We start from the raw sequence: 24,531 nt of genomic DNA, 5'->3' as shown, positions 1-24,531 counted from the left end.
GCTCGCCCCCAGAAGCACAACGTGGCTGCTAGGCCTCCCCTCACAGAACCAGACGAACGCTCTTGCCTTCTTTGCTCCCCCTCAAGGGGAGGAGGGCTTTTCATTATTTAATAGTAATAATAGTAATAATAATAATTTATTTATTTATTGATAGCCCGCCCAATCACGAGGGATCCGGTCAGGTCACAGCAATAAAAACACATACAGAATGCAATAAAAATTCAAATTTTAATTACTTTGTTTACTTCCTCATCCCCGGGGGCCCAACATGGCCGCCTGGCCCCCCCTCTCACAAAATCAGCTCCCCTTTGCCTTGTTTTGGGGGAGTCATCATTACTTATTTGGTCACCCCCAGGGGCCCAACATGGCCGCCCTGACTTCTCTCACAATATGAGCCCTCCATTGCCTTAATTTGGGGGAGTCGTCGTTATTTATTTCTTCACCCCCGGGGGCCCAACATGGCCGCCCGGCCTCCCCTCACAAAATCAGCTTCTCATCAACTCGTTATCTCTTCCTCTGAGGGGGGGGTCATCGTTATTTATTTGCTCATTCCTGGCCCAACGTGGCCACCTGGCATCCCCTCACAAAATGAGCCCCTGATCCACTCTTGAGAGGGAGTCATCATTACTTATTTGGTCACCCCCGGCCCAATATGGCCACCTGGCCTCCCCTTTGCCTTATTTTGGGGAGTCACCATCATTTATTTGCTCATTCCCAGCCCAACATGGCCACCCAACCTCCCCCCCAAAAAAAACATGCCAACGAAGCAAAGGCTTTTATCAGGAATGAACCCTAGCACCAGCCCTGCTGAAGGTGGCAGATGGTGGCACCGTCCTCCATTAAGCAAAAAAGGCCCTGGCACCACTTCCAGACCATTCCTAACAAACTTATATATCTCATACTTCAGTTCTTGCTCTTCTTCCCTTCAGCCTTTTGGTCTAATCCTGATTGGACTTACCTCGAATTGCTGTCAGGGGTCCATTTTGCTTTGGTTTCAGCTTGGGTGTTGGTCTATGACTCTCGAGACCAGGGTTCGAATCCCAGCTCGGCCATGAAACCCACTGGGTGACACCTTGGTCAAGTCACGCTCTCTCAGCCTCGAGGGATGGCCATGGCAATCCTCCTCTGAACAAGCCTTGCCACGAAACACCTCGATAGGTGCTCCTTAGGGTTGCCATTGCTACACCCCAAGTTGGGAAACCTGGCCATTTTCTGTTCTTGGGATAGACCATCCTACCCTTGGGAATAGATAATGAAATAGACAGATAAGAAAGAAAGATAGAAAGAAAGAAAAGGATAGATAGATAGATAGATAGATAGATGAGAAAGAAAGGGATAGCCTTGCATTGACTCAGCTCCTTGGTTCTTCTAGGCCAGAGTCCGAAATGTGATTTTTCTTTTAGCAAACCAGTTTGTTACTCATTAATTGTCTTTTAAAACTAAATCAGAAGGCAGTGCGACTCATTGCTGGTTGCTTAAAGAGTAATGTGTTACTTTTAAAAAACCAGACATGCTTTCAATACAAAAAAGTACCTCGAATGACCTCCTTAAAAAAGGAAGTGTTATTGTGCTCAAAAGCACTACTAGCCTTTACATATTATGTTTGAAAAAGTAAGGTTGCCACATCCTCCTAAGCCATGTTTGCCCTCCTTGCCCATATTTTGATCCAAGCAGAGGAAATGGGCAATTAAGAGATAGTTTTTAAGAAGTATATCCTTCTGTCGACCAAAGGCACACGCTGCCGAGAACACTGTGCAGCACTAGGCTATTTTTAAAAAGCATGAACTGTGCCCATTCATCAAAAAAATGTGCCTTCTTGCCAGCAGGGCTTCCTGCAGTTTTAGTCCCACGGAAACTGGTGGCGTGGGTTGTGCGCGACGCCACGGATCTCTTTGTGAGCGCACTCATTTCGGAGACGCTTTGGCTGAGCGAGCGGAGATCGTAAAGCAGCCCTTGGCGGGGACTTTGTGTAATTTCTATAGAGAAGGATGGTGGAAAGATTTCCCAATAAATATTAGCCCAGATGGATGACCAAGGCTCTTGATGGTCAGTGGAAAGGTGGACATTCCTGATACTGAAATTATAGTGGGTCCTCTGCATTCGCTGGGGTTAGGGACACAGGAGCCTCCATGAAAGTGGAAAAACAGCAAATAAAACACTCTAATCTGGAGGATCTCTCTCGGCATTTCTAGGTCTTCCAGTGTGATTCTATGGTCTATTTGTGGCAGATGGTGACCCTAGGTCCCTTGTCCTCCCTTGCAGTTAGGATATCTGGTGACCCTGGGAATTGTTGTCCAATATGTCTGGAGGACCAAAGGTCACCCGCCCCAGTTTCGTGCCCTTTTAAATTCAGATCAGTAGTTAAGACACTGCAGTTGTTTCTTGTTTCAAACCGGGTGGAAAGTTACTAGAGTATTTCCTACTCTATTTTTAACTACAGCCAGCTTCCCTCATGCAGGAATACAAATTAAACAGGAAGTTAAATTAAATGATGAGTTATGGTCCTTTTTTTTGGGAACATCTGCAGGAGGTGGAAAGCTCCATCGTCAATGAAGTCCCAACTCGTTCTTCCGGACAAGGAAAGTCAATAAAAATTGGGTCTTACTTCGGATGGTGAGTAGAGATGCAAACAAGTGAATCATGTTTGGGAAACCCATATACAAGGAAATACTAATATTCCAAATAAGAAAACCTGCTTCATTCTAAAGATGTCAGACAAGAGTCTTTACTTGCATCCACACTGCAGAGATAATCCAGTCTGACACTTTTAACTGTCAGGGCTCAATGCTTTGGAGTTCTGTGAACTGTAGTTTGCTATGTCCCCAAACTCCAGAATCCCATAGCAGTTAAAGTGGTTCCAAACTGGATTATTTCTGCAGCATGGATGCAGCCTAGGTCTTAAATGAAGTCAGTAAAGTCAGACGTTTCTAAAAACTGGAGGTGGGCATAACTGTGGCTGTTGTCAACTCTGGGTAAGCCTTGCAAACTTACTGTTGAACTTGAGTTTGGGTTGCTTGAACATTGGGCTGTTCCCAAATAAAGTGTGTCAGGGATTTTTTCGGGCGATAGCATGAGCTGCCTTGCATCAGGAACATTTTCAGAGCAAGGCAGGTCATGTTTTCCTCAGGCAAGACAAGACGCAACAGGTGCCCAGCTGAAGCCATATCTGCGCTTAGAAATGTTGATCAAAAGGGAGACAAGAACTTGGGAAATGGTCTGGGAGGAAACAAAAAACGCACCCTGGCCTAAGTCAAGGGCTCCTCTAAACCAGACAGACCATTCTCTCTAACAACTCCCTACCCTTTTCTGTTCTGAATGTAGAACTGCATGTTTTGCTCTGCTTTTTCAAGGTTCGTCGTATATTTTGCCATTTAAATTGTGCTCGAACCATGTGCACTGCAATTTGTTTTGAACATTTTAGAAAGCTGGTATTACTTCTTACTCTGAATTTTTGCATTTTCAGAAATCTTTGTCCTATGGAGATATACAACAAGTGGGCAGCAGGGATTCACTCATTATTTGGAACATCAAGACTATTTCTGAACTTGTCCTACCACTTCAGAGTGGCACCTGGCAGAAATTAAAACTGATCTAAGGTAATATTTTATATTCTGAAACCATTACAAGCAACTTACACCACCCCACCCCCCAAAATCCATCCTTTCAAAAGAGTGCACACGCCTAGTAAACATCTATTTCAGTTCATTACACCTTTAATCTTGAAAGTTACAATACAAAATAAAAAAGAAAAATTGGTCAATGGCATAAGAGCAATTAACAGATTTATTTTTTTTCTTTATACACAACTTTTCTACTAAAACTGCATTCTTCCAGGAAGTTTTCAAACCCAAATGGATTGAATTCCAACTTGAGAGTCTTTTTGAAGTTCTTATATGCAATAGTTGAGTCCCTCGAGACAACGAAATGCATTTTTAAAAAAAAAGAGGGAAAAAAGGTTAAAAGTAAAAAAAAAAAACAAGGCTTCAGAAATATAGAGCGTATCATGGAACATTTGTTTTTCCTCTGCAATATTCAACTGCTAGCAAATCTTCTCCATTTTCCATCCAATTGTCAGCATCCTTCCATTGTTGCTTGGCCTCCAATTGAAGAGATAAGAGCGTAGATCTTGCTAGCTTGCTAACAAGCAGGACATATTTTGGTCGTGTTTAGGAAAAGGCTGGACTAAACCAATGGAAGAAATGACTAGGAGATACCAGGAGTCTATGACATAATTACTGAGATATTAAGACTTGGCATAATTTCAAGCTCATTCGGCTCCAGTAGATTTAACAGCACATGACTTGCTGATTTGCCAGAAAACCCTTAACCAAATACTAAAAACTTTCTCGATAGTGGTCACAAGACTCAAAATAAATACTGACCTTTTTTAAAAAAAGAAAAACATTTTTTTCCAGAGTCTTATTCTGCATTCTTCTTACAGCATACAGGATCTGTATATATATATTTATATTTGGACAAAACATGATGTGTTCCACGCAGCACAGAGCACTTGAGGTATGATGTCCAATAAAGGTGGCTAAATTCCATAGTGAGAGTTAAGCAGTAACTCCGAAATCTAATGGGGGTGGGTGGGGACAAGGGGCTGATGTTTCCAGAAATCACCACGTTATTCTTCAGCTGCAACAGGCCACAGGTTGTTGGTACAGCAGGGAGAAGAAAGTAGGAGGTGAGGATGTGTACATACTCGTGTGTGTGTTTTATGTAGGAAAAAAGAATGAATGACAGCCCTTTGGCATGAGTACTGAAGCTCACAGCTTATCGTCAATGGCAGCTTGAGGTCTCCGGCAAGGAATGCTAGGCAGTAGGAACCATTGTAGCAGGAATAATCCAAATGGTTTGAAATCGCACTTCTGGAGCTGCTGAATTCTTATTCCTTCCCCCTGCTGCCCACCCAAAGCCCTATATAGTGTTTTCACAAAGGAGGCATCAAGCAGTTTCCTTCCCGCTTAACATCCAGTTTGTACGTGAAGGTAAATGCAAAAATCCCTCATTTGCAGCCTCGGTCGCATCACACAAACATCCACTTTGCGAGTTAAAACTCCAGAACTTCCCATGGGGCACCAATCCATTGAGGTGAACATCTCAAATCAGAGAAATTTTATTCAGTCCAGAAACAGAGCTTATCGTCTCAATGTCTGCCTCAGCTCTGACACCGTACACACTACTTTCATTCCTACAGTGTTTTCGGGGTGTATGATTTTTTCACCCCCCCCTCTCCAGACACGGCAGACTAACTACATAGTATCAATAGGTTTTAATTTGTTTAAAAGCCTCTGCTGCTCATTGAAGGCTCACACACATGACCATTTCAGGCAGTTCAAAGACATTCCTAACAGTCAGGCAGTAAAAAAAGCCACTAACCCCTTTCTGACTTTATAAATCCTTTTTTAAAAAAAACAAACAAACAAACACAAAGGTTAGTAATTATGGATGTCTTATTCATTCCCAGTTTAACTTTGTCACTTGAACCTGTATGAAAGATGATGAGGGAAAAAAAGGATAGATTTTAAAATAGTTGAGAATAAGATGAAGAAAGCATATTACCAAATTGAACATGACAGCTATGTTTATTGGCAGAAGTGCAGGGTCCTCCTTAAAGTTAGCTGAATTTTGAGAAATATCCCTAACGCTTGTGCAACAAGACTCCAGTTTAAAACAAAACAACCCCCCTCCCACACTTATTGGCATTATGCTTGGCTTAAAATGTCTTACCACTAGTTAACACCTACATCAATTGTATGGCGGTGTCTCAAAAGGAGGGCTGGAAGTTGAGGACAGTCATACCTAATTTCCATTAAGTTGCTGCTGAGGAACTCCACTAAGATTGCCTACTGACTTCTCACGACTTTTGCTTTCGCGTTCTTCATCCTCTTCATCGCGTTCATCATTCCCACTATGGTTTTTACAGTAAAGCCTACAGACAGTGCAAAGACACCAACATTTTTATATAGATGTGTGTTTGTGTGAGTAAGAAGGGGGCGATATGGCAGAAGAAAATCAGACAAAAACCCAACGCCTGTTACAGAATGCTGTCTTTTGTTGCCAAAGATGGTTTCACTAATTGTATTCTATAAACTGTCCTGGAAATTTTAAGCACATGTTTGTGGGTGTATGTGTTTGGTGTGTGTTAATAAATGTTTCCTTTGAAATAAGCACAGCCTACAGGGAGAATTAAATCAATGTGATGGGTGTGAAAACTCAGAAGTAAATGGTATTCAGCGCAAGAAGCAAACAAGCCTGTGCTCACTCAGACACTTCAGCCACTTCCTAGTTAAGTATTAATGTAAACTTACCATTAGTAGGCCAAACTAAGATGTTCAAACAAGGAAAGACAAATAAAGGGCTTTTCTGTGACTACGCTGTGCAGCAAAACCACCCAATTCATCAATACTTGCTTGAACAGGCAGACCACATTTTTCAGTGAATGCCTCCTTGTGGCTGACAATTAGGGTCAGCCACAACATCAGTAAGACTAAGGGCTGGTAAGTTGGATAGACACACCAGCCATGGTGAATGGGGCAGGTATTTCTCTATTCAAAAACCTTACAGCTAGTGCAGTGGTCTGCTAACCTCTGACAGAGTCTAGCGTTTGGAGATATAAGGTATTGCCCACGATGGCTTCTCTCCCTCCTCTTGTTCACAAACACAGATAATAGGGGGACACTTACTTGTAAATTCCTCGTGACATATTCTCAATATATTTTGCTTTGTCTTGTACTCCACAGTGGTAATGATAAGTCTTGATGCATGCTTTAATTTCACATCCGATTGTAGCACCAGACTGACTACAAAGTGTACACTTCTGTCATTAAAAGGGTGGGAAGAAGGAGAGAAAGACAACAGTCAGCTTACATGAATCACATTCTGATCCACATCTACCCACTTCACACTCAGTTTCAAACTCCCAAAGAAGGTTTTGATCCTTTTAATTCTACATCTGCATGAAGACTGAATTATTGCCAATGAAGATACAAAGGAACCTGTCCTTGCAATATTTGTGGGGGGAAAAGCCAAAATATTTTGCTTTTTTTGGTCACTTCTCATAAAGCAACAATTTCCAGGGTCCTCTGAGTGGGAAAGCAACATTCTTAAAAATCCTAAAAGCAAATATCCACCACTCAGACTCCCCAGTTTTATGCTGTGGCTAATGTGTGGGACTTAAATCAAGAGAAACTATATTTACATTTCTCTTTTGCCACAAAGTTTACTGTGTCCAGTCTAGTGGCTGGTGTTTAGAAAAAAGGTGTAAGGAACTGTAGGCAACCCTCAGCACTTTAGAAAAAACTCAGGATAAAAACATGCTAGCTTAGGTTCAAACCAACAGGTCATACCATTCTTTTCCCTCGTTTAATTTCTTGAAGTACAGTTTTAATATCAAAGTCACCAAATTCTGCCCTTGATGTTGTTGTCAGTTGTACAGTGCCAGAAGAGAACAACTAGGAAGAAAGGAAACATAGAATGTTAGGAGCACTGAAAACTCCAACTATGTAAGTCTTCAAAGATGCGCATGCAGCAGGAAGGTGGTGGTGGGACTTTGAGACAGAACCATGAAGATCTGGAAAGACTGAGATGATGGCCACCACTTGGATGGCTTTATAAGAGGGAGGTGGATGAATCCATCAATGGCTACAAAGCAGGGTGAGCCATAATGACCACTGATTGCTGTGAATCAACAAGAGGAAGTCGTCAGGTCTTTTTAGACACATCTGACTAGCCACCATAAAGACTCAGATGTTTGACTAAGTGGGCCTTGATCTGATGTAGCAGAGGTTCTTGCACACTAAACTAGGTTTTAATCTGAAGTTTGGAAGAGGATGCATATTTTGCCTGCACTGTGAGGGATACAGCAGTGATGCAAGGCTCAGGATGAGTGCTGAGTGGGCAGGCAGAGCATTGGAAAGCTACTTTTTGAGTTCCTACATGAGCAGGAAAGCCCTGTTTACTGATATGAAAATCAGCTGGTAATAGTTGTAGAAGACACTACATGAGCCTGTTTAATCAAAGTGGTGTGCAAGACCAGGGTGTGGGGACAAAGCAATCGTTCTCACCATACACTTGTAATGTGCAGCTGCTTTTTTGGCATTGAATATATGAAGCTTCCCTCTAGCTTCATTTTCTTCTTCACCTGCATGACAGAATCCACATTTAGGTTTTGTATCATTGGGACTGCTTCTGTGAGGTGATCTGTCTCTCTGAAAGAAAAACACTTTTCTAAAATAATAGGACAAAAACAACATATATGGTTTAATCAGAAGACAACTAAGCATGGCCACTGAGAAACAGAACGACATGGCTATGTGAAATGTTTAAAGATACAAATTGCTTACATAAGAACTGCTTTCTATATCGTCTGTGCCATGCAATGATGTTGACCGGGCATCTTCTGACGGTCCTTTCGGAGTTATTTTTCTGGGCCTTCCTTTACGACCCCTCTTTTTAGGAGGAGAAGCTTCCAACTCATGTTCATTTAGACCTTCTTCTAGATCTGCTAGAAGACAAATGATAAATGAAGGGAACACTTCAGAAGGCTGAACATTTTCGCCAGGTAGATTCTTCTAAAGTACACAAGTACTGGTACCCCTAACTTCTAACGTTCCACCCAGATCACCTCTCACATTATATCAGGATAGAATTAGATTCTCAAAAGCAAATAGTGGAGTAGTGTTTTCCTGCAACACTCAGTACAGGACAGTCTAGCTTGTCCTACCCATCTCCCACCCCAAACATCAATTCAAAAAGAGCAAAGACCTTTTTAACTGGGTTGGATTTTGGCAAGGGAATGGTTACTGAGGAAGGGGCTTTTAACGGGTGAATGTAACAGAAGAGTGCCAGGATCTCTGCATGACAACTTGGTCAACCTGGGTCTCCTGCCCCATTTCTTCCAGTCTAAACTAATCCTGCAAGACAGAGCTGTCACCACCTCCAAACACATACTCAGCCGAAGCTAGAGCTCAGCCCTGCACAGGATTCTAAAAGCTGAGGGGCTTAGTTATTACTTTCTGGTCTAGAGCCTTAGACAGCTAAAGCAGGGCCACAGAATCAATGGGATCTATGTACATGTTGACTTACTGCTCAACAAGTGAAGTGATTCCATAGGTCTACCCCAGTTGGGACTAACAAACACGACTCAGGAAAAATACTTTATATAGTCCTCCCCATGTCTGTGATTCTACAATTCTTCTTCACAGTTGGTTCATGAACTTGGCAGCCACAAGGCTAGGTGCTATTTATTAGCTTTGAAACAGGATTAGTTAAATTCATGATAGGGAATTGGTCTATCAATGGTGACTCAGTGTATGCCACTGCACAACACATACTGTGGAGTACAGAGCTGACCAGGTCTTCTGCCTCAAGCTCTTACTTTGGGCTTTTCCCAAAGGCATTTGCTTGAAAGATGAGTGGATGGACCTTTGGCCTATCACTGTAAGATGCGCTTTTCATGTCCAAGGAAAGCTGACAAGATTATGTATTTTCTTTTCGTCACTCCCCTTTAGTACCATTATTACATTATTATTCACAACTGAAAGCAAAAAAGTTTGATGCAGAGCTATTTAAAACAGCTTGTGTTAAATAATTACTACCTTCAGAGTTGTGTGGCGCTTTCTTGTGTTTTCGACATAATATCCTAAGGACAGATAATTGAAAAGTGCGAAGTCAGACAAGACACAGAACTTTTTCATTTGTTTATAACTTATTCTAATGCAGTTGCCAACATTTAAAATGACTTTGTGAGCAATGAAGAAAAGCTTCAGAATTTGTTGTCAAACAAATGCTGTATCCCTTCAATATATTTTAAGAAAGAATAAATACAAGTGGTAGTTACATGTAAATGCCTTGGGAAGGTTTCTCTCTGATATGAGCTTTATCATGCAATGCACAGTAAAAGTGATATGTCTTATGGCAGGTTTTTACATCACAACCAACGGTTGCACCGGGACAGTGACATAGCGAGCATTTCTGAAAGAAAAGGGAAAAGACATCATATTAAGTCTTCTGGCTCACTAACAATGGTAATTAAAAATGAAGGAGATGAGCTAACGGATGGAAAGGTAACCCATTGCATTTTAGTGTGCTGCAGTTTCCTTTTTTTGGACAGTTACATGTCTTGAAGTCATAACAAATGTATGATGACCCCATCCGAAGGATTTCTTGGTAAGGTTTCTGCAGAGGAGGTTTGCTATTGCCTTTCTTTGAGGCTGAGGGAACATGACTTGCCCAAGATCACCCAGTGGGTTTACAGGGCTGAGCAGGTAGTTCAACCGGTCTTCCAGGGACCTACTCCAACAATCAAACTACTACACAGTGTTGGTTTGACTCTACAAGTTGACTCTGATTTAAGGCAATTGCAGAGTTTCAAATCCTGATCTCCTGGAGACTTAGTCCAACACTGATACCACTGTACTATGCTGACTTTTTTATTTCCTTTTACTGCTGCTTTAAAATCTGAAAAATCAGCTATACAGCTTCACTTTACAGCCAAAGAGAAGTGAATATGGGTCAGGGCTAACATTTCATCCAGTGGGTCAGACAGGCAGCTGCACTTCAACCCAATTTAACTTTCTATGGCCTGTTACAGACAGCCAAAATAAAGCTGCTTCGAGTCACAGTGGAGGTATGGTGTTTCAATGATGCATGCGTCCTAAGAGTCCAGAAGCCACACCAAAGCCACGCTCCAGTCTTTAGGGCTGGAGCGTGGCTGTGGTGCAACTTCTGGACTCTTAGGATGCATGCATCATTGAAACACCATACCTCCACTGTGACTCGAAGCAGCTTTATTTTGGCTGTCTGTAACAGGCCTTCGTGCCTAAAGAACTGACATAGTATCAGGGTTACAAACAAGAACTGCAAGCTTATTTCAACTCAATTCAGCCTTGAATGCACTAGCGACCCATATCAGTTTAAGCCAGACATCTTCAGCACAGTGCCCTTCAAATGTGTTAGACTGCAGTTCTCATCAAGCGCAGGCAGCAAAGCCATTGGCTGCTATAGTCAAACATCTGTGAAGGGCATCAGATATTGTAAGTGTGGTTCTATCTGTTATCTCCCATTTTTATAAAAATGGGAATACTACTCGTAGTTGGAAGAACTGGCACAAGATAATGCAAAGTAGCTTTCAGTACTTAAGGAAAGCATTTCTTTAATACTGAACAACAGTGGCTACATTAAGAGAGCCAAGAAAGGGAGAAAAAAATGTCAAAGGCAGAAATATTGAGGGGTAAACCCATTAAATACAGTAATTTATAAACACAAATAAAAACCTTATTGTTTAAAATCTGTAGATAGGAAAATGTTTTTGGTCCTTGCTGCTTTCCATACAGCAGGTGACAAAGGCTTGAATACTGTAAACTCCACTTTAAAAGAATCTGATTCAGAAGGACTCATGAAGACTTTCTTTCAGCCCACAGCTGTGGACAGCCACTACTAGTCGGAGAAAGCAGTACAATGGCTGGCTGGACAGATTATACAACTTGGTAGGGAAACAGCTTTCTGTGGCCTGTTACAGACTGCCAAAATAAAGCTGCTTCGGGTCTCTTTGGAGGTATGCTGTTTAAATGATGCATGCATCCTAAGAATCCGGAAGCTGCACCAAAGCTGCACTCCGGTGCTTAGGAATGGAGTGTGGCTTTGGCGCGACCTCCGGACTCTTAGGACCCATGCATCATTTAAATAGCATACCTCCAAAGAGACCCAAAGCAGCTTTATTTTGGCAGTCTGTAACAGGCCTGTGTTTTTAATCATCATGAAAAGTATCTGCAGAAGCTCTAGTGAATTAACGTATCATATTAAAGTGAAACAAAACAAAAACAGATTTGCCTATTGCATAATTAACCATGACTCTCAACATAATCTGATTTTCTTGAAGAAGTATATTTGGATGCAAGACTTCAATTTTAAGAAGCTTCCATGATGCAGTAGCTTGATAATATAGAGAATCCCTGCAACTGAAGATAGCCAGAAAATTACCACTGAGCACAGAAGCAGTGTAAGAGGGATTATGTCTCCCTCCTCTGTGTGGCTGTTCTTTACTCACTTGTCCTATTGCTTAATGCTAAAGGAAGAAAAGATGCTTTTAAGAAGCATGCCAGTTCAGTTAAAGTTATGCCAGATCTTGCTATGTCAGAAACAGAAGCCTTCAGAAAGGGGTATAGTGACCAATATCCAGGGTACTACAGCAGTTCTTCATGTACGGAATACAATGTAGGAGGTTAACAGTGAATATGCTCAAGCAATTTCATTTTCTAAACTTCAACACATTTCAATTTAGTGAGCTGGAAATGTCAGCTTACCAGCTTGGTACCTCTTTTTATTTCCTTTTGAATGTCTTCAATAGAAAAGCCTCCAAGACTCTCATTATCGGATTGTGATGATACCAAGGCAGATGAGAAAAGCTAGACATACAAAAATAAACGTGTAAGACTTTACTAAAATATGGACAGAACCTGAGCTTCTGTATTTAACAATGCATTCTCACCACTAAATGGAAATGTTGAGGAAAAGCAACAAGGAATCTTGTAGTTCCTTAATGGCTAGCAAATTTATTATGGCTCAAGCTTTCATGGGTTAGAGTCTAGAGTCAACTCCAGATACAATAGATTCTGATTCAGAACATTTATCTCATAATACATGTGTTCTGTCACTGAGGTAGCACAAGACTCCATTTTGTTCTGCTTCATCAAACTAACAGGGTCAGCCCTTCCAAACGATGTGTGTATCTCATGTTCCATTTTAAACATTGTGATGTGGAGCCCCGTTTCATGAACGTGTTCACTGAGAAATCAACTGCATGAGTTCAACAGGGTTTTGTTTCAAGTCAGTCTGGACAGGATGAAGCTCAGCTAGAGGAAACAGAGGTTTAAATACAGCAGTTGGGCATTTGTTTCAAATGAATAATGACTACATTGAGTGTTAATGAGTTCTTTGCAGGAGGATACACATTTCCTTTTCACATTCCACAATACAGCTTACTCTGGGGACTGGACTGTTTTACAGTGGTGATTTTCTCCCCCAATCTATTTGGTCATTGTTCTACATATTGTGCTAAGCTCAAGAAACTTAATAAATATTAAATGTAATACTAAAAGAGAGCCATAAGGGGTGGGGGGAATCATTAGAATTTTAAAAAAAAGAATTAAATGTGACCTTCCACCTATCAATTCCTTCCCTCCCTCTCATCTATATTAATGTTTCATCAACAAAAAAGCGTCCCACCCATCTGAGCACTTTCTAGCATTCTTTGGGGGCACTTACCATACATTTATGATGTGCTGCCACCTTCTGGTTTTCAGAGAGCAAGAGCTGTCCGCACTCATTATCTCTGTTGGACCTGCAGAAGGCACATTTGCGCTGTCTTCCAGGCCCCTTTTTCTGTCCGACTGAAGCTGACATGGTTTTTAAGACGGCTTGAAAAATGCCACTTCAATCCTTGCCAATGCTGCAGGGAACAAAAAGGTACAAACAATAGCACTGAGATTCTCTCTTCATTTTGGCAGTGATTTTGCATGCCTTATCAAAAGGGGACTTCGAGACTGAGCACTCGGGGTGGAACTCGGTGACTGCCTGTCGGGTGAGAGAAAGAGCGCACCATCTCCTCAATAAAATTGCCTGCTTCTAAAATGAGAATTCTCAGAGAAAGGATGATGAAGTCCTCAAAGAACTGGAGATGGAAAAATGAAGACTAAAATACAGGTCAAGGTAGACATTGAACCCCCTTGGGACACTGGGGGAAAATGCTGTACAGCTATGCTCACTATCATCAATTTTGTTTGTTTTGTTAAGTTGCCCTGAGAATGTCATTGACACTGAAAGGTGAGGATGCATTTTTTTTAATTTAAAAGATCCTAAACAGAAGACTTTTGCATAAAAAGAAAACTCCTTATTTTTACACTCTTTTTGGCATCCAGTGCCCAAGCCAGCTACGTACAATCCTTCCATAAATTTTCCTACTGTATGATATACCCTAATGGCTCATTATCTGAGCATGGATGCTTATGTAGCCTAAAACAGCACCATCTGACCCAGGCCCTGCTGGATTGGCCAAAGGCCTGTCTTGTCCAAGCTCATCTGGTTTCTCACAGTACCCAATCAGGTGGCTCCAGAAAAGTTTGCAGAAGAATATAAAATATTTGAAACAAAACACACAAACAAAAATGGGGAATCCTTGCTCCCCAAAACATCCCAGCGAGGACTGAGCATGTTCACCGACTGTCTCAGATGCAGGAAAGAACACATATTGGACAGAGGCATGGGTGGCTGGCACCTGATCAACAGCACTGAAAACTACATTTTTTTTGTTGCAGCTCCCACTTGAAAATAATATATTCAGGACTAAAATACTCCTGACTGCTAATTAAAGTGGGTGAATTTGCTCCAAACGACTTAATTTGCTCCACAATTTGCATCCATCATACATCTACAGAATACCAAACAACTCCTGGATGTGTCAAATGCCAATGTTGCCCTGACAAGTTCAGCTGTGGCGATCTAGGATGAAGTAGCTGTCCCTTCCTTTTCAAACAAGTCATGAGCACAGCAGAATTTCCCAAGTGACCATCACACCCATTACTACCATGTGGAAGGAAATTTCATATGCAGCAATGATACCACCACAATTTTGCCTACAGGAGCCACAACATGACATGGAAGAGTCCTCCCATTTTATAGCAGTAGCTCTTTGGGCCAGACAGCACCATCAGCCACAAGAAATTATTGAAGTTGTGCATGCCACCTGCTCTGGATATCACACCTTTGATCATGTGATAAAAGTACCCTGGAAAACATTTTTCGCAACTACATCCCTAAGTGTGTTCTCTCAGAGCAAGAAATCCCTGCTGGACCACATCCTGCTTCTCAGAGACATGGAAGGACCAAGCCTCTCCCCATTCCGCTCCCCAGCACCTGGCACACGGGGGCTTCCTGTAGCCACCGTGACTAACAGCCTTTCGTACACCCTCTATGTATTTGTCTAATCCATTTTTGAAAAGTGTGAAGAGTGTTTTTGTCTGCCCTCAATCCTTTGCCAATTTCATTAGATGCCCTAAGTCAGACTATCGTGACAGATGGAGAGAAACCTCTCCGTCCACTTTCTCCACAGCCACAAACAGAGATGATACCCTCTCATTTAATAATAATAATTTTTCTTTCCCACCTCTCCTCATAGCTCGAAGCATGTTAAAATACAAAACACAATTAAACACAGTGGCGCTTGGTATCCACTTGGTTTTGGTTCCAGGGCCCCCGATGGCTACCAAAATCCATGGATGCTCAAGTCCCATTAAATACAATGGCAAAGTAAAATGGTGTCCCTTGTATAAAATGGGGGAAAAAAAACAAGATTTGCTTTTGGGTCTTTAAAAAAATATTTAATTTTTAATATTTTCAAATCCTGGATGGTTGAATCCATGGATAAAAAAAATCTGTGGATATGGAAGACTGACTGGATGAAACACATGTCTCCTCAGTCATCTTTTTCCAAACAAAAAGCCCCAAATGTCCTTAATGTTTCTTTGTAGCAATCCAATCATTTTAGGTGTCTCTGACTTACATTTTTTGCTGAGATGACCTCACTTACTGTATGCACACATCAAGAACCCTCTGCTTCTGGAATGGGGTGTGGAAGTGGAAAAGTAATGCTGTCTCGGCACCAATATCCAAGTTTTCAGCAAGTGGATTGTAAGACACCTGGGAGTTTTCCCATCCTGCTGAACACCACATTCCCCTGACTATTTTTATTTCACCATAATATACATGATGATTTGTACACACATTTATTGATGTAGCAACAGGAGAATTCAACTCAATACTGAAGGATCTGGGTCAGCAGGAGAAATCACAAAGGATTTTTCACACTTTGAACATGCAAGCACAGCAAAATAAAGCAAGAAAAGAATTACAGTACTTAGCTTCACGTAATACTATTCTCAGCACATTTCCCCCCCTGAAACTAAAATATTTTTTTAAACATTGGGTTTACTTGGTCTTTATTAGACTTCGAAGTGTTAAAATCTTAAAGCAGCTGAATATGCACAGAAAATGCTTTGGTACAGTAGCAGTAAGAGAGAACTTTCTAGAGTTAGGACATCTGACCACTCTTACTTAAAAGGTAACTTATTAATACTTTTTAAAACCTGGGGACAGAATATGTCTCATATAGCGGACCTATAAGCACAACATGGATGATAAAGATCACAACATGCAATCTTGACAAGCCAATTTTGAAAGCAATGTACCATGCAAGAGCCACATTTCCAATGTATACCAGTTTATGGTCAGAGTATAATTCAGAATGCATTTATGTCTGAGTGGGGAAAGACTTTCAGTAAATCAAAAGCCAATGCATTTTGACTGTGCAGGTATTACTCCTGATATGAATTCATATCATGAGTATTACAATGCGCAGTGACTACAGCTGTCTGTATGCGTGTATCAATACAGAGCTGGATTGGTTCATTGCCAAAAGGATAAGAAGAAGAAATGGACAGGAGGCAGGGGAACCCAGTTAGTCTCAGATTATAATTCCTCTCTGGAACATGTTTAGAATCATTTACCAACCCACATTTCTTCTAGTGTACAACAAAAACAAACACTTGCCCAAGCTCAGGATAGCATTTCTTCATCCTCCTCTCTATAAAAGGAACATTTGTCATCCACTTCTGGTGTAAAAAGTGAAAACGCTGCACTTACTTATACTATCTGAAATTGGATTGTGCCCTCCAGGTCCTTGCAAAATGTGTAAGACCTCCTCTCTGCATATTTTATCACAAATTACAAATGTAACTACAAATGTTAGTCTATCACTTTATAAGGAAATGCTACAGATCAGCCACAGAACTTTGCATACTAAAGGGCCCAGGAAAGGTTCATGTTTAAAATCCTAGAGAGATGTAACTGTTTACCAGCCAATATTAAACTGGATTGACCAATGGTCTAACTTAGAATAAGGCTGTTTTATATGTTCACCTGAATGGACTTTAAAGTGGTCATTCCTAATAAAAAATCCTCTAAAGAATACTGCAGTATGGGCTTTTGCCTGTAGCTGAAGCCACAATAAACATGTACTTGTCTTCAAGGTGCCACAAGATTAATTTTTCTGCAACAGACTGACATCAGCACATGTCTATGAATGAAAACAGTTCAGTGTGAAAAGTAAAGCAAAGAATAATCATTTTAAAACCACTGAAACACTTCAAACACACCAACTCTTTTTTTAAAAAAAATATCACACTATAAAAACTTTTAAATTGCATATATTCTTGTACAGAAATTCTTCCATAGGCCTCAAACCAGAAGAACATGTGAACCACTTTGCAAAATGTAACAAAATTTTCTCCCAGATACACTAACTGCAGCAGATCACAGAATAAAGATCGCAAACCCAGGTTCTCAGCTTTGCTCTTGCAGGACTACTCAAGAATCAAGGTAAATAAGCATATTTACCCGATCAGGACCTCGAATGCCAGCACTATGGTCTCTATGAAGGGTGTCCTTCTCTGGATTTGATAATGGCAAGAACTTCAGCAGAAGAGAAAGAGTTAAGGAAGACACACCTCCTTCGGTAATAATATTCTAGCCTTCATTTCTCTGTGGCATGGCATTCTTGGTGCAAACAAAGATAAAAATGGAACCGTTTCTCCAATGTGAATGCCTATTGTGCCTTAAGCCCTGCTTGTGGCCTCTAAACGGATGATTCCTAAAGCATGAAGAGGGCGAAAGGCGAGCTCTTAAGAAAGAAGCCCATACTCAAGGAGCAGACTTTATTCAGCACCAAAGGAAGCCAAGTAGCAGTGATGTCACCTAAGCCAAGGGTAAGGAGGGAAATTCAAGAGCTTCTTGTCATGCTTCATTTAGAGTCAAGGCCCAGCATTGCCATTCTCCATGGGGGACAAGAATTTTAACATTTCATAAAGTCCGAACATTTAGATGTATTTCATCCCTCAACTCCAAATGACTCAAGTTAAAAGTCTTTTTTTAAAAGGTCAGGTTCACTTTATTTGCAAAGAGGCTTTGGTTACTGTGAAGCAACACTGACAGGAGTGATTTTCCATTGGAAAGGAGGAGATTTGGGACTGAAGAAACATGTACCAAAAAAAGCTGCCCTTCTGGAAGATAGTACTAAGAGCAGGAAACATTAAGCTGGTTTTCAGAAATGCAAAGCAAATTATTCGTAATCAAAATAATCAAACAAATATTCAAAATCCTTTTTCTGAAAAGGCTGGATTCAAGAGTACACATTCTTCATTCTATTGTATAAAAATAATTTAACAAAATATTACTGATAGAACCCAACAAAAAAAAATCCAGCACTTTGAAGTTCCATTTATCAACTGCCTGTTTACTCTAAACTAACTTTCAGGATAAAGTACTGTAATAAGGTGGTTTACAATAGACAGCAGCAAGATAAAACCACAAAGAAGAGGCAAGTACCAACACCTGTTCAGCTAAAAATAATAGCAAAAACATTAAAACAGCAGAAGGAGACGAAGCAGTTATATAACTGCAAAACACTCAGAAGCCACTGGAATAAATAGGCCTTTCGAGGCTGCTGGAAAGCCGACAAAGAGGGGTCCAAATGTACCTCCCTGCTGAGGGCATTCCAGGCCCTACCTCTAGCACTTGCCACACTCAGAGCCCTTGCTCACGAACCAGAAACCAAAGCCTTCATCAGATGCCAAACTTATACCTCAGACATTCACAGAGAACAAAATTACCAATTGCTACTGCCCATTATACCAACAGACTTTCTCCAGGATGAGAGAAATGCCTCTGAATAACAGATTTCTGGGAAATATTAATGGAAGAGGGTTGTTGCTCTCATGCCCCACTTTCGGGGTTCCTGAAAGCACTCTGCTAACCAGCAGTCTGACCCAGAAAGGTTCATATGTCCTTATTACACAATGTTGTTGTTGTTTTCCTTCAAGTCATTTCTGAATTAAGGCAATCCTATCACAGGGTTTTCTTGGCAAGATTTGTCCCGAGGAAATTTACCATGGACTTGCCCTGAGGCTGAGCATGTGTGACTTGCCTAAGGCCACCTAGCCGGGTTTCATGGCCAAGCTAGGAATCGAACGATGGTCTCCAGAATCGTAGTCCAACACTCAAACCACTATGCTATGTTAGCTCTTTATTCTACAATACAGGAAATCAAATGCACAGGATAGAAGTGATACTATAACAATCCCATCACCTCATATTTCTGGTCCTGTCCCTTTTACTGCTTAAATGCACTGGCTCTTAGTGGACTATACCTGAAGAATGGGACAACAGATTAGGGAAGGTGTCCCTTCTCCAGCAGAGACAACCAGCACAGGATAGAATTTGGAAGTTATCTCAACCACCAAATCAACAGGGAAGGACTTTCTCACAGTAAGAGATGTTCAAAAGTGGGAGACGCTGTCTTAGAGTATGGTGGAGTCTCCTTCTTTAGGTTTTTAAACAGAGGCTGGATGGCCATTTGCTACAGGGAATGCTTTGGATTGTGTATTCCTGCATGACAGAAGCAATTAGACTGGATGGCCCTTGGGGATTCTTACAATTCTAGGACTCTGGGGCTACAGCCTAGGCACACCTACTAGGAAGTAACCCACACTGAAAACAGAAGTTTGTGCCACAGGCAGCCTAAAGGAAAACCCTTTTCTCTTGCCCTCAAATCTGCAACAGAAAGAGAATAAAAACCTACCTTAAAGGCCTGTTGCAGGGATTACCACGATGCACACATCTGTCTGAACATTTGAGAATGTGCTATATCACTGCACTGAGCTATAACTATGTACTATTAACCAAGACTGCTGTTTTTATAAAGCCTTATGAGGGCTGCAATGCTATACACACTACTATCAGGTAAGCCTCAGCAATGAGCACTGAGGGCTTCGCTTTCAAAACAAGCATGCCTAAGGCAGCTCCGGATGTCATGTTTTTCAACTATGCTGGTGTGTCTGTCCAATTCTGTGACCCTTTCCTTAGAAAGGAAACCCCACCAAGTTCGATGTAGCTTCCTCTCTGTCACCTTCTGGCATGTTCTAATCTGGAGTGTCAGGTTAAAGCCAGGAAGCCCTGGGTGCAAGCATACACTCAGCATCAGTTACATCAACACGCACATTTAGCTTCTCCCGCGTTCTCTTTTTACTTTGTCCAACCTACCTCACAAGATCGTAGCAAGGATGAAACTGGGAGAAGGCGAGAAGAAACTCAGACACGTCACCTTCAGCTCCCTGGAGGCGAAAGGAGGGGGGAATAGGAAAAAGTAAACAGTGATTACAGTTAGAAACAGTATTTGTCTCCAGGACTTAGCGCAGTGATTCCCAAACCCTGGCTTTCCTGGTGTTTGGGGTCTCAGGTCCCAGAATCCCAGACCATTGACCAAGATGCCAGTGAAGCTCCTGGGTCCTGAACTCCAAAACACCCGGAAGACCGGAGTTTGGGAAAGAGAGGGAGCAGTGGCTGCAAAAAATTAATCAAGGGCAGTTAACAACAACAGCCCAATTAATGTTTTAGACCCATCTTTTAAATGGTATTCTAAGCTGATCTGAGAGCGCTAGCATGGCACAGTGGTCTCCGTGTTGGACTATGACTCTGGTGACCAGGGTTCAAGTCCCTGCTTGGCCAAGGAAACTCAGTGGGTGTCCTTGGGCAAGTCACATACTCTCAGCCTCAGGCAAAGGCCATGGCAAACAACCCCAGAACAAACCTTGCCAAGAAAACCCCATGATACGTTCATGGCCTTAGTTGTTGTTGTTCCTGTGTGCCTTCAGGTCATTTCTCACTTACGGCCACCTAAAGGTGATCCTATCACGGGGGTTTCTTGGCAGGAGTCGTCCAGAGGTTTGCCACTGACTTCCCTGAGGCTGAGAACATGCATGACTTTCCCAAGGGCAGCCGGTGGGTTTCGCGGCCGAGCCGGGGATCCCATGATGGTCTCCAGAGTCATATAGTGCAATGCTCAACCTGCTAGGATACATTGGCTCTTTATTACACAACGCTGGAAATCATGAGGAAATGGAGAGGAAGGGGGAAAGGGAGAGGAGGGAGAGGAAGACAAGGAGGAGGAAAGGAAGAAGAGGAAGCAAAGGAGGAAGGAGAGGGAAGTGGGAAGGAGAAAGAAGAGGAGAGAAGAGAAAGAGAAAAGTAAAAGGAGGAAGAAGAGGAAGAAAAGGAGGAGAGAGAGGGAAGTGGGAAGAGGAGAAAGAAGAGAAGAGAAGGGAAGGGGGAGGAAAAGGAAGAGGAGGGAGAGGGAGAAGAGAAAGAGAAAAGGAAAAGGAGGAAGAAGAGGAAGAAAAGGAGGAGAGAGAGAAAAGTGAGAAAATGAGAAGGAGAGGGGGAGGAAGAGGCAGAGGAAAAGGAAAGTGGGAAGACAAGAAGGAAGAAGAGGAGGAGAGGAAAAGAGGAGGAAGCAAAGGAGGAGGGAGAGGCAAGTGGGAGGATGAGAAAGAAGTGGAATAGAAGAAGGGAGAAGGCGAGGGAGAGGAGGGTCCTTCTCCTGGGGCTGCTGCTGCTGCTGCAGGGTCTTCGGGGGGCGCTGTCCCTCTCCTGCCCCGAGAGACCCTTCCTTCCCCTTCCACTGGCTACTTCCAGGGGTCTGTTCTGGGGAGGCGTGGTTTCCATGGCAACCATCGTGGCTCCTGCTGCTGCTGCTGCTGCTGCTGCTGCTGCTGCCTGAGGGCCCCCAAGCGAGCCTCACCGGGGAAGGAGCGCCTCTCAGGCGGACGAACAGGACAACGACGCCGCTGCTCGCTTCAGGCGCCTTCTTCTTCCTGCCGCTGCTGCTTGGCTGGGAGCTTCCCTTTCATTCGGAGGAGTAGCAGAGGCAGAGAGAGAAGAGAGGGAGAGAAGGGACGCTGCGCCGCGGAGCCTGACGCAAGCACGCACGGCAGCGTCGCCTGCGAACACGGCGTCCTTACGTCACGCGCACGGACGCTCCGAGGTTCCCAATTTCGCGCATGCGCCGGGACCCACCCCTGGCTAAATAAGCACAGCGATAGGCAAAAACGATAGGAGGGAGGGAGTGCGCACGCGCGACCGTTGGGAAGGGGAAAGAGAAAAAAAGGAAAGCGAGAAGGCCTGTCTGCGCATGCGTAAAGAGAAGGCGCAGCGCGCGCTCGCTTTCTCGCGTTTCTTTCCCTCTCCCTCCTCTTCCCATTGGTTGACGAGGCGCTCCGCGCACGCGCAGAAAGCGGGGTTTTTTGAACAAACGGTTTTTAAGGCTACTGAGCATGCGCAAGACTGTTTTTTTAAAAAACCTAGTATTGTTCTAGGAGAGGAATGGGCGCCTCAACGGCCGTTGGGGTTTGAAATGTTTAAAAAACGGGTTTTACCTCAGTAGAGGCCATTGTTTCCTTTCTGGGGAAGTCTTACATCTACCTCAGGATCTCTTTATGAGTGCATTTCGTACAGAAGGACTGCCAAGTTTTATATGTTTTTGTCTGCATTATATATATATATATATATATATATATTAAACAAAATATTAAGTCAGGAAAGGAATAATATAGAAGTTCAGTTGTGGAATATTAACACATACATCCCATAAATAAATATAATAAATATATACAGACATACAGAAAAAAATACATAAATACCCAAGGATACTCACTTGCCATTTTATGTGCTTTGGCCTGCATTACAATATATATTTTAAACAAAATACTAATAAAATTGGATTGGACCAACAAAGAAAGGAGAAACATGGAAGTACAGTTGCAAAATAATAACAATAACATTTATTTTCATGCTGCCCCTCTGCGCAACGCAACCAGGGTGGCTTACAATGTTAAAATACACATTCTGTAATATAACCCCCCAAGCCCACCCCCCCTTAAAATACAATTAAACCATTTATAATTTAAAACATGCCTAAAACTATAACAATAACAAACAGTAACTGTGGCCAGTCAGAGGTCATCTAGTTGGGTCTTCTTTTGGTGGCTGGGTATCTATTCAGGAAAGGCCTGCCGGAAGAGATCCATCTTTAGTGCCTTCTTAAAGACATCTAAGGTAGTGATAAGACGGATCTCCTTCGGCAGACTATTCCATAATAGGTTGGGCCCATGCCATTTAGGGCTTTAAAGGGGATAACCAACATCTGGAAACTGATGGGCAGCCAGTGAAGTGATATTAAGATCAGTGTTATGTGGTCTTTTCTAGACCAACCTGGCTGCCCTATTCTGTACTGGTTCAAGTTTCCGGACCAAGCATAAGGGTAGCCCCATGTAGAGCGCATTACGGAAATCAAGACGGGAGGTAACCATCGCGTGCCCCACGGTTTCAAGACCCCCAACTTCTAGGAAAAGGGCGCAGAACTTATCAAAGCAAAGGTAGTATGCTAGGAAAGCATTTAACTCAGGCCACGGTCGAGACCTTATTATTCATGCAACTTACGTTCGGTTTTGGGCTTAGAACATGTTGTTAGAGCTAAGATTCAGAAGGAAGTTGATGAAGGGCGAGTTGTTGGACCCTTCTCTTCACCTCCGGTTCATAATCTTAGGGTGTCTCCTTTGGGCACTGTCTGTCCCTTTTTACCAGCGCATGCACCACGGTTTCAAGGTCCCCGACTTCCAGGAAAGGGCGCAACTGGCGTATCAGCCGAAGCTGATTGCAAGCACTCCTGACCGTCGCATTTACCTGATTCGTCATCTGGAGCGATGCATCCAAAAGCACCCCCAGACTGCAAACACAGTCCTTGGAGGAGAGTGTGACCCCATCCAGGACTGGAGGCTGCATCCCAATGCCTGGGTTCAGGGCTGCCACTGTATCTCCATCTTGTCTGGATCCAGTTTTAATCTCTTTTCCCCTCTAAGACATTCATTCAGAGGGGAGACACCACCTGAAGTCAAAGCCGAAGACCGAGACATGGGGAAATATATCTGGGTGTCATCAGCGTACTGATAACACCCCACTCCATGTCTCCGGATGATCTCTCCCAGTGGCTTCATGTATATATTGAATAGCAAAGGGTACAGGATGGCACCTTGTAGAGCCCATTTCAAACACAGCCTTGATTGTTTGCAAACTGCATTATTTCTGCAATGTGCTTTGGACCTTGGTTTCCAAAGTCTTGGACACCCAAACCTGTTTTAAACACAGTCTTGGCCATTCACAAACTGGATTATTTCTGCAATGTGTTTTGGACCTTGGTCTACTTCCTCAGATGCATTCACGGAAGATAGTCAACCCAAGTAGAGTCTCTCTATGAATATATCCAGGGGTAGCCATGTAGCAAAGTATAACAACATCCATGACTATGTAGCAAAGTACAATAACTCCCCAAATCCATACATCTCCTTCCCTACTGTGAGATTTTTAAAAACATCTTTCCCTGATGAAGAAACCAGTGGCGCTTCGAAAGCTTGCAACACATATTTTGTGCATTTTGGTTAGCCAATAAAGGTATCCCTGTTTTGTGGATTTTGGATGTTATTGTACTCTCCGTGAACAGACAGCATCATCCCAGTTCCCTTTTAATACCAGAATTAGTGAGCATCTGGAAAAATGGAGCCAAGAAACAAAAGGCTGCTGAAAGGT

General features: G+C 42.5%; 1 protein-coding gene across 6 annotated transcripts; it reads right to left on the bottom strand.

Annotated features, from left to right (window-relative positions):
* Window positions 1–3,695: 3,695 nt before the first annotated feature.
* On the bottom strand, window positions 3,696–24,531 carry LOC149308662 (PHD finger protein 6). Of its 6 annotated transcripts, none has more exons than XR_016282172.1 (12): window positions 21,692–21,861; window positions 20,155–20,225; window positions 13,270–13,453; window positions 12,309–12,410; window positions 9,845–9,978; window positions 9,603–9,646; window positions 8,349–8,509; window positions 8,070–8,213; window positions 7,353–7,457; window positions 6,690–6,823; window positions 5,751–5,935; window positions 3,696–5,490 (listed from the first exon to the last, which is right to left on the bottom strand). XR_016282172.1 is itself a non-coding variant. In XM_089536241.1 (12 exons), exons 3-11 carry the CDS (start codon window positions 13,405–13,407, stop codon window positions 5,806–5,808), a joined length of 1,092 nt encoding a protein of 363 aa, XP_089392367.1. In that variant the 5' UTR covers window positions 13,408–13,453; window positions 20,155–20,225; window positions 21,692–21,861; the 3' UTR covers window positions 3,696–5,490. The 6 variants fall into 6 exon arrangements, 5 of the variants coding, with proteins under 5 accessions (XP_089392367.1, XP_089392368.1, XP_089392365.1 ...); XM_089536241.1 differs by having other exon boundaries at window positions 5,806–5,935; XM_089536242.1 differs by having other exon boundaries at window positions 3,696–3,910; window positions 5,806–5,935.

The sequence above is a fragment of the Sceloporus occidentalis genome, unplaced genomic scaffold (assembly GCF_023333645.1).
Source record: "Sceloporus occidentalis isolate IW3139 unplaced genomic scaffold, rSceOcc1.0.p SCAF_8, whole genome shotgun sequence".
NCBI classification, from domain to species: Eukaryota; Metazoa; Chordata; class Lepidosauria; order Squamata; family Phrynosomatidae; genus Sceloporus; species Sceloporus occidentalis.
Note: the sequence above shows the minus strand (reverse complement) of the source record. Positions and strands in the feature narration are given on the sequence as shown.